The 10,531-nt window shown below is 42.9% G+C and overlaps 2 protein-coding genes across 2 annotated transcripts; one reads left to right on the top strand and one right to left on the bottom strand.

Moving 5' to 3' along the window:
• On the top strand, positions 1-3,735 carry LOC109705546 (LRR receptor-like serine/threonine-protein kinase GSO1). Its single transcript, XM_020226274.1, has 2 exons — positions 1-3,036; positions 3,145-3,735. The coding sequence occupies exons 1-2, from the start codon at positions 438-440 to the stop codon at positions 3,450-3,452; spliced, it is 2,907 nt and encodes a 968-aa protein (XP_020081863.1). The 5' UTR covers positions 1-437; the 3' UTR covers positions 3,453-3,735.
• Positions 3,736-4,456: 721 nt separating this feature from the next.
• Positions 4,457-8,693, bottom strand: LOC109705550 (lipase-like PAD4). Its single transcript, XM_020226277.1, has 4 exons — positions 8,543-8,693; positions 8,026-8,395; positions 6,002-6,724; positions 4,457-5,414 (listed from the first exon to the last, which is right to left on the bottom strand). The coding sequence occupies exons 1-4, from the start codon at positions 8,575-8,577 to the stop codon at positions 4,665-4,667; spliced, it is 1,878 nt and encodes a 625-aa protein (XP_020081866.1). The 5' UTR covers positions 8,578-8,693; the 3' UTR covers positions 4,457-4,664.
• Positions 8,694-10,531: the final 1,838 nt, after the last annotated feature.

Genomic DNA, 10,531 nt, shown 5'->3' with positions numbered 1-10,531 from the left:
ACCAACCCTTTTTAGTCCACATCTCTCTCTCTCTCTCTCTCTCTCTCTCTCTATCTATTCCAAGGAGACTCTCTGTCTCTCTCTCTCTATTCCAAGAAGACTAAACCCTGTGTTTTTGAGTCCACACCTCTCTCTCTCTCCTTCACTCTTCTTTTCTTGGTAATAAAAACCCCATCTTTTTCCCCCTCCTCTTCTTCCTAGAAATATATGATGTTAGATTCATCTTAAGAATCAATAGGATAAATGGAGGTGAACCCATCATCATAACACCCCTATCACAAAACAAAATCCCCCCACTCTCTCTCTCTCATCCTCTTCTTCTTCCTAAAAGAGATGAAGATGAACCCAACATAAAACCCAACCACAACAACACCAAAAACCCAATTTTTATTTTCATCAAAAGAACCCAAAGAGAGAAGAGAGAGGAGCTCACATTAATGGAGAGGTATGCCCACATCTCCTTCCCTTTCCCCATCATCTTCTCCTGCTTCTTCTTCTTCACCATCTTCTTCATCCATGGCCTTTTAGCTTCTTCCTCACAACTCAATCAAACCCAAGTGGAGATCATGAGAAACCTCTCCAAAACCCTCAACTCCTTAACAGGATCCAATTCTGAGTGGAACACCACAAACCCAGATCCCTGCTCGTGGGAGAGGGTCACTTGCTCTCCCCAATCCTCTCCAGATGCTGCAGTGACCCAGCTCTCCTTCTCAGGGCTTGGTCTCTCCACCACCAAAAACTCCTCCTTTTCCACCCTCCTTTTTGATCTCATCTGTGGCCTCAACACCCTGGAGCACCTGGACCTCTCCCTCAATTCCATCACCACCCTCCCCGAATCCTTCTTCGCCGACTGCGTCGGGCTCTCCGGATTGAAGTCCCTGAACCTCAGCTACAACGGGTTGGATGGAGCACTTGGTAACTTCTCAAACTTTGCGGGTTTGGAGACTCTGGATTTGTCCTTCAATCACTTGACAGGGCCTGTTCACAACCAATTCGATTCGCTGTCGCGGTTGAAAAGCTTGAATCTTAGCTCCAATCGCATGGTGGGCACAGTTCAGAGCTTGCTCGGCGGTGGTAAAGTTCTCACCTTGGAAGAGTTGGTTCTCTCCTCTAACAATTTCAGTGGAAACATACCCAATTCGGTCTCCGAGTACGCGAACCTCACTCTCCTGGATCTTAGCCAGAATAGCTTTAATGGGTCCCTTCCTAATGGCTTCGGAGAGTTTCCGAAGCTGGAAACCCTCCTCCTCTCCTCAAACAACCTCGTCGGGGATATCCCGGCGAGCTTATCCGGTATCGCGACGCTCTCGCGCTTCGCGGCCAATGAGAACAAGTTCTCCGGGACAATCCCCGGCGGGCTCACAAAGTACATGAGGATTTTGGACCTCAGTTACAATCAATTAGGCGGGGAAATCCCTTCCGACCTCCTATCGCCGCCTAGTTTGGAGTCGGTCGATCTCACCGGTAATCATCTTGAAGGGGCCATCCCCGCAAACTTGTCGCAAGGGCTTTATCGTCTTCGACTTGGCGGGAATTTGCTCAATGGAACAATTCCGGAGGCGATTGGGCTACTCTCGGGCTTGAAATACTTAGAATTGGAAGGTAACAAGTTGGATTCGGGTATCCCTTCTCAAATCGGCGATTGCGAGAATCTCACACTGTTGAATCTCGCTGACAATCGTTTGCGGGGAGGGATTCCAAAAGAGTTGGGTAATCTTCGGCAATTAGTGGAGTTGGAGCTCCAGATGAACAATCTTAGTGGAGGGATACCTAATGAGATTTTCCAGCTTTCTAGCCTGAGCACGCTAAATCTCAGCCGAAATTCTTTCTCCGGGGAGATATCGTCGGCGATTTCCGGCTTGAAAAAGCTTACGAATTTGGATTTGAACGACAACATGTTCTTTGGATCGATACCCAGCTCGATTAACAACTTGAATAATTTGATCGAGCTTCAATTGGGGAACAACAACTTGAGTGGGACAGTTCCGCCCATGCCGAGTAGCTTAACGATCGCTCTAAACCTAAGCAGCAACCTCTTCGGAGGGTCGATACCTTCGTATCTCGGCTCTTTGTCCGAATTGGAAGTTCTCGATCTCTCCCACAATAATTTTTCCGGCGAAGTCCCAAACTCTCTCACTAAGCTGCAATCTTTAACGCTTTTGGTGCTCTCTTATAATCGACTCTCCGGGGTCCTTCCTCAGTTCCCTCCTTACGTGAATGTCATTACAAATGGAAATGTGGACCTTATAGGAACCAATGATGGAACCGGCACTGTCACAAAGAAGAAGAGATCGAGTCTTATGATCATCATACTCGCTATAATTGGTGCTTTTCTTGGTTTGGGCTTAATTGCGGCGGTACTTCTATATGTGTTTTCTAAGAGATTTTATCGGGTGGAAGATGAAGGTATCGAAATCTCGGAGAACCCTCCTCAAATTGTGGATGGTTGTTTCGTGACGTCGAACAGCATCCACCGGTCCGCGATCGACTTCTCCAAAGCCATGGAAGCAGTTTCGGACCCGCGCAACGTCACTCTCAAAACGAGGTTTTGTACCTATTACAAAGCTGCGATGCCGAACGGAACCAGCTACTCGGTAAAGAAGCTCAACTGGAGCGACAAGAGCGTCCCGAGCGGGACCCACGAGAAGTTCGGGCAAGAGCTTGAAAGCTTGGGGAGGCTAAGCAGTTCGAACGTAATGGTTCCGCTCGCTTACGTACTGACCGAGGATAGCGCTTATCTCTTCTACGAGAACGCGCACGAAGGGACGTTGTTCGAGTTTCTTCATAGAAGTAAAGAAAACATTTTGGATTGGTCGTCCAGGTACAGTATAGCGCTTGGGGTCGCGCAAGGGTTGACTTTCCTTCACGGGTGCGCTCAACCCGTTCTTCTTCTCGATCTTTCGACGCTGACCATTCACTTGAAGTCGACCACCGAGCCTCAGGTTGGAGATATCGAGCTTTGTAAAGTTATCGATCCGTCCAAGAGCACGGGGAGCCTTTCTACTGTCGCTGGATCGGTCGGGTACATTCCTCCGGGTATGGGATGCTGCAAAATTTACCTGCTATCGTAATGCGGCACACGAAGGAGTGAACTTTTTTTTTTTTACCATACTGATACTAAATCTCTTTGTTTTGTGATCGCAGAGTATGCGTATACTATGAGGTTGACGATGTCCGGCAATGTGTACAGCTTCGGGGTTATCTTGCTCGAGTTGCTGACGGGGAAACCGCCCGTCAGCGAGGGGGTCGAGTTAGCCAAATGGGCCCTCAGCTATTCGACTAGGCGTGATCAGAGAGAGCAAATTCTGGACCCGAGGGTTTCAAAAGCATCACTCGGCGTCCGATCTCAAATGCTATCGGTCTTAAAGGTCGCCCTAGCCTGTGTCAATTTATCTCCCGAGGCGAGGCCGAAAATGCGGCATGTGTTGAGTATGCTATTCAACGCGAAATGAGAGTTGTTTGTTTTCGGGGTTTCTCAAAAAATTTGGACATTACCTAGCCATACCCTATGTTGGTGATAGTTATGTGGGTTTGGTTCCTTGTTATATCGTAATATATACCTTGAATCCTTGTAATATAATGTGATAAAAGATAGTTTTGCCTACTTAGAAATTAGTATGGAGAGAGGGGTGGATTTTGGTGGAAAAATGTAATATGGGAATTGAAGCAACTTGATATGAGCATCTTTGATGTTGAAATTTCAAAGTATATTTCTAAGTGCTGAAGCTTTAAGCAGTGATTGAAATTTGAAAACCACGGCCATGGAAAGATGTAAATTTGAAGTATATTTCTAGGTGCCGGAGCTTTTAAGTACTTATTTTTGAGTCTATGCAATATATTGAGTTGTTTGCTTCTTACAGAGTCTCTGCAAAAGTGTTGTTTAATTATGATGGGTACTTACCTATGTTATGCTATCACTACCTCTATGCTACTCTATAAGACCTGGATATCCTCAATAATGAAAGCTATGATCCCGCGCCGTATTGTGGTGATTAAAAGCATCTGCTTTCATACTTTGAAAGGGCCAAAAATTCTAAAAGCGCTTTCAATATTTTTCTCTGATGCTATAAAATTGTGGTGGGTATAGCATAGCAGCAGCCGAAGAAGACGACAGCTACATGCTCTTTCGGTGGCAGTTTTAATCTTAACTTTACAATGAAACTCGCCTTTCTCACGACCAAGCCGAGCTTCAGTATAACTAGAAGCTGCAACATCGAGCGATGTCGAGTACTGGTAACTCGCGAGAGCGAGCGATTAGCTCAGCTAACAATTCGACGTCCTCGACTTCTCAGTGAACCATTTAAAACTTAATTTCCCTACCTTGATATAGATATACACCTACAAAATCTGAGAAGATGAAGTGCAGAAACGAAAAAGTGAGCAGGGAAAATTTTAGCACAAGCAATAAGCTCTCTCCACAAGCAATATCAAAATTGATACAGGAAAATACACTTTGTAGTAGAACTATGAATCCTGATTATTATTATGAATACATACACCAGAATTAGTAACAAAGGCTTCGAATTTATACATATACCTCGATGATTATGTTCTTTCTCGGTAATTTAGGTTCTTTATGCTATCATTTATCTACTGCTAATTTCTCATACCACTACTAAATCAAACTTACAGAAGAGTATTTAAGTAGAACAATGTACTACTTTTTAGAAGCTGGGGTTAAACTTGAGATCCTTCCATTCTTCCAACCACAGCCTGAAGCTCGAGCGCGGGGCCAACACGTCTATCGACACATCTTTCCTCTCCACCAATCGCTTCGAGTAACAATCAAATTCATTCAACTTTTTCCTCAATTGCGCCACCTTCGCAGGATCACTCTGGCTTCTCAAATCATCCAGCCACTCCATTGCTTCTTCGACCTTCGCCCAGAAACACGAATCTTGAGTCAACCCAGCAAACTTACTCCTCTTCATATTCGTGGTATCAACACAATCCTTCTTCCCTTCCCACCACTTATCGAAGATCTCGTACCTCCTTTCTCTCCCATGAGTCAAATAATGGCCTTTAGTCTTGTGATACCGGCTTCTGTAATACTCAGCAATGTCCAATGGCTCAACCAGAAGCTTGTAGAATTGAGCTGCATTAGCCCACTTGGCTCTTTTGTGGAAATCATAAGGAAGTTGGTTGTTTTGAAGCATTTCAATCACGCTGTCCCAAAATTTAGCTAGTTTTATTCGGTTCATGTTTGCTTTGGAGTCCTTCTTGGCCTTCCTAAGCTTGAATGCATCGTAGTAGCCCATGTCGTCGTCGCAAGAGGTCTTGTACCATTCGATTTGAGCCCGACATGGGGTTATTTTGCCAAGCCTGATTGCTAGATTGGCACAGATCAGATTAGGACTTTGGCCCATCCTCTTCGATTGTTTTAGGCACTCGCGTGCAGCCATAGCTCCAATGCCCTGTTAGTCGTTTTACAACATACCAATCATCAATAAACCTCTGCTTTTATATGCACATCCAAAGAATCAACTCAAGCTGAATTAATTATAAAGTTAGCTCCAAAAGTTCGACCCCGATTTCAAACGCGTTCATGGAGCTTCAACTTTAACAATGCTGTCTCGGAGGTTTATCCCAAGTAACAAGTACTATGCCACATGTCAGAATCATCGTTAGAGTTTGTTGACATGGCAATTTTTGAGCTTGGCCTTAGCAGCGATTATGCCGATGTGGTGTTTTTCAGACAGTAGGCTAACTTGACTTAATTGTTAGGTGGATCAAAATTGAGGGACCAAACTATTAACATTGAAACTCTAAGGTTGTTGTTGAAATCGGGATCAAACTTTAGGGACTAAATTTGTCATGAACTGATTCATATTTTTCTTGCAATATTTGGTTGATGAACACACCAAGAATTGGGTACTAGAGGTCCAAGAGTCCAAATCTTTTTCATGCATCAGTTGGCCATTTAATCTAAAACTTTGCGATCTTCGTTCTTGAAGAATAATGAAAGGAGACCAATAATAGAGATATGAAGGAAATAGACTACCTTTACTCCGATACCCGATGCCTCGAGTGCGAGTGAAATCCCTGACTCGTAGTTTGATTTGGGGTCCTCATCTTCAACGGAAATTCGCTTCCTCTTTAGCAAGTTTTGCGAGATATTCACTACAAGATCACCATAAGAAAGATGCTCCTCGATGTTGGAGTTTGACTGCCAATTAGTTACGAATGTCACATAGAGCATCTGTGCCACTGCAGTTGGATTATCAATGCACACCATTCCCTCCATAGAGCACAAACCGTAGTTCCCAAATGGCTTGTAAGGGCTTCTGTCATAAACCACAGCAGATAGCTTCCGCTTCTGCTTCTGCCCGGTCACGGCAGCAGCAATATGCGGAGATATAAACTTATGCAGTTCCATCTTTTCTTCATTAGGTGCATGCATTGAGAATTGCCTCGACTGCAAGTAGGTTCTAAGACGAGAAGAAATTGAGTTGAGAGGGCAAAAGAAGAGCCTTGGCATGAAATCGTGCTGTGAGACGACGTGGAAGAAGTTACCATTCCATCTTTCTCTAAGAATGGCTCGAGATAGAGCCTCATTTCCGAGAAGCGGACTTCCGAAGGTGACGCATAAGAGGGATTTGGTGGTTGAAGAAGTGAAGCAGAACGATGAGCAAAGGAAGTGAAGGGCCGCAAGCGAAGCGACCGCACCGCCCATTGCATGGCCTGTGAATACCACTGATTTGTCTTTGACATCATCCAGAAGCATCTAACCAAGGAGAGAAGAACGAAATCAAGATGCAATTTGAACTACAATGTAACGTCACATACATTATTATTATGGTATCTAAAGAGCTAATTTGGCCCATCTAGAGCTTTGTTGTCTGAGTAGAGTTATTTAAAATACTAACAACTTTTTGGTTTAAATTGTCCCAACAGCTTAGATCAGCAACGAAAGTAGAAGGTCCACACTGGAGCTTCAGCTTTCGGGTGCAGAAACTCATTTCAGCTTTAAGCCACAGCAAAAGCTTGAAGATTTTATTTATAAAGAAGAAAAACTTTCCCAAAAGCCAGGCCAAACTAGTAACAATTGTGCTTGAAGAAGTTGAAAAGGAACAATTTAGATTGATTCAGTCCTCAAAGTAGAATAATATACATATGTATATGTATCGTTTTGTGTCAAAGAAGCGTAACTGGAAAGCTGCATCAAAAAGACAATTTCATCTCTCAGCAAAAACCATAGAGAGAAATCATTTTTGAGCCCTTATAAACCAACAAAATCTGTAAGTTGATCACTTTCATGTGTTCCTGGAGGAGCTTTTAAGCCCAAATGATTGCAAAATACAAATAAAATCCTCCAAAACTCAAATTGGTGAAAACTAATTGTCTTAATGCCTAGTTGGATTGCTTCTTCGATAAAGACAAAAAGTGAATTGACAAGAGAAACCAATCATTAAGTTGAAGGGTAGTTAAATGTCCCAAAGCTATGGCCTTCCCCATCTGGAGGCCTACACTGTTAATAAACCCTATTTTGTTGGCTTGCGGCAGCGGCGTGGCACTTATATCTCATCAAATCTTATCAAAAATGAATTATAGGTTACGTCACCGAATAAAAGCTCAAAATAGGCGAAGTTACGTGCCAAGATCTCTTAGGCATTTTGTCGAACATGTAAAGTCTCTTTTTAGCTACAAAAGCTGAAAAGAGTAGATACCTTGGCATCCAACCTTTTTAGGGTATTTTGCATGTATATCCCTGCAAACATGTAAAATTGCGCATGCACTCGTGCGGAATTGATTATTCGAACGCCCACCTCCTTAAATTTTGTTTACTTGCACGGGTAGGTATGCCAAAAACAATTATTGTTTTTCTCATCAAAATGGTAAAATTTGAAGCAAAAATCGCCAAAATCACACTAAGATACTAAATTAGATTCGAGATCTAATTGTCCCATTAAATTAGATTAAATTGCTCATCAACATACACGAACCACCCAATTGGTTCAGCAATTAGGGTTTACAAACCGATCAACAAAGATTTGAAAGGGGCAAAAAGGAAAGAAGTGAACTTACTTGATACTCCGGTGTCTTACACAAGGCGACATAGAAACGCAAAGCCCAAGCTTGCACGAGCACCTCCTCCTCCCCATCCCCGCCGCCGCCGCCGCCGCCGCCCACAAGCTGGGAGAAGAGCCCTCCACCGCCGCCGCCGCCGATGGGCACCGGTCGGAGCGCGTCCCCTCCCGCGTCCGCGGCCGCCGCGGCCGCCGCGGCGCTGGCGCCGGAGAACGCGACGTGGACGGCTGCGCCGCCGCCCCCGCCCGGGCGCTCGGCCACGAAGCTCCTCGGCCCCGCCGCGTCCGCGCGCGCGCACGCGCGCCACGCGTGCCCTAGGAGCGGGGACGACGCGACGAGGCTCCCCAGCACGTGGCTCGTCTCGAACCTTCGAATCCCGCGCAAAAAGAAACCGTTAAGAGGGCTAAACAAAAATTCCGAAACTATTCCACGCCCTACACGTGTTCGATGAATTGCGTATGTGAGCGAGAGAGAGAGAGAGAGAGAGAGAGAGAGAGAGAGAGAGGGAGCTTACATGGAGTCGTCTTCTTCTTCTTTGAGCGCGTCCATGGCGAAGAGAAGTGTGAATGAGAAGTATAGAGAGAGAGAGAGAGAGAGAGAGAGAGAGAGAGGTGATGGTGGTGAGTCTATCTCTCTCTTCTTTTTGTTTTTTTTTTTATTATTATTTTTGCAATCACGAATTTCACGTTCTCTTATGTGTTGTATTGGGTTGGGGGGGAGTGGGACAAAGACTTAGTTGACCAAAGTGAGTGTGATTTTGACAGGCTAACAAGGAAGCGCAAGGAAGGAAAGGCACAAATTGTTGCATGAACTTGGTCCGCCACATTACTCGTGAACCGATCAGTGATATTTTCTAGACTTAATTACTTATACACCCATCATTCAAGTTATTACTACTAGTTTGTCCGTTACATCAAATGTAACGATCTAATTCACTAGCAACAATAACTCGTTGGGTTCAAATCATCAGCCCAAAATGTTTAAGTCCAGTTATTATTACTAGTGCGTCCGTTATTTATAAACTCATCAGACTCTCCCACATTATCCGATGTGAGACTATTGGGATGCTACATATATTTGCATATATAGCCCTTACGTGTTTGCTACTTATTATCGGCTAAAATAGATCCAATTTTCTATCATATGATGCTAAATTCAGAAGACTAATAAGTTGAGTTGGGTGAGCTTAATAAATTAAATAGAGTTGTCCATAATAAATCTAACAGCAAGAGACTCAACAGTAGACCTAATATTCAGGCGAATTGAGTAAAGTCGAGACCTATCAACACTGTGGCTGATGGGTCGAAACCTGTGAGTCAGCCTTTCCTTTCAACACATATTTTTGAAAATAGTTCGCTAGCGCTTACGAATCACAAATAGTGTAAAAGCCAGTGGCGCGAGTTCAGCTCCCATATGTTATATATTATCTGAATCAGTTGCGTAGGTTAGATTCTCATATACTGTATTATCAGTGCAGGTTGCTAAAATAGGTCGATAATAAGTGTCATGGCTGCAAGCTTCGGTGTGATCGGAGCTGCCGACTTCATTTCCTGTCTATTGGATGCCGAGTTTCAAGTACAATCTCTTCAGTTCCACACCCGAAAAAAACGAACCATGGAAACTAAATCTCTTTTTAAAATTTCCGCCTTTTTGATTTTTAAAAAATAATTTTTTAAAAAGTTTTTTTTTATAAAACCTGAAAAGAAAATTTCAAAAAATTAATTTTTTTTTGAAACCAAATAGATTGAACATAAAAAAATATCCATAGTATTTTATTTTTAACTTTTTGGAGAAACCTAAGAGCACTCTACCAAATAAAAGAAAAAACATCCAATCAAGAATTTAAATGCCGATCGGCACGGATTGTATTTATTGTATTGTGCCAGTGCCAGCAAAATATCGACACGATACAACTCCTGTACCGACGGCATAACTCAAAACCTTCTATTTATAAAATTAGTAAGTAATTTTTTTAATAAAGTTCAAAAGATTTGATAAAAATATATAACAAACAGTTAGAATATTTTGTTGCTAAAAAAATAAATATTTCATGGCATTATGTGTCGATGTACATGTATGTTTTGTGACCGACACAGTATCAGTACAATCCGATACACACCGTATCAAACTGTATCAGTAAATTTTCAGCATGATCACGTACCATGCTACTTAAATCCTTATATCCAATAATATTGCCTCGCAAGTGGGAACAAACAATGAGCTAGTTTGAGTCCCAATTAGACACTACCAAGTATTTATTGGTGCAAGCTGTGTTGAAACAAACCAAGTTCCTAATTCCTAAGACTAAGCCAAAAAAAAAATAAAATAAAATAAAATAAAAAGAGTTAGATACTAAAAAATAGCATGACACCTCACACAACAAAGAGTTGAAATCATGTAGCTTATTATGACAGCTTGGGAGAAGTTTGAATACGGCTCAATCTTTGACTTCTTAGCCACAAAAATACACTTCTCCACAATGTAAATAATGTATATACAAAGT

Source organism: Ananas comosus, unplaced genomic scaffold, assembly GCF_001540865.1.
Source record: "Ananas comosus cultivar F153 unplaced genomic scaffold, ASM154086v1, whole genome shotgun sequence".
Classification (NCBI taxonomy): Eukaryota; Viridiplantae; Streptophyta; class Magnoliopsida; order Poales; family Bromeliaceae; genus Ananas; species Ananas comosus.
This window is presented reverse-complemented; position numbering and strand designations above follow the sequence as displayed.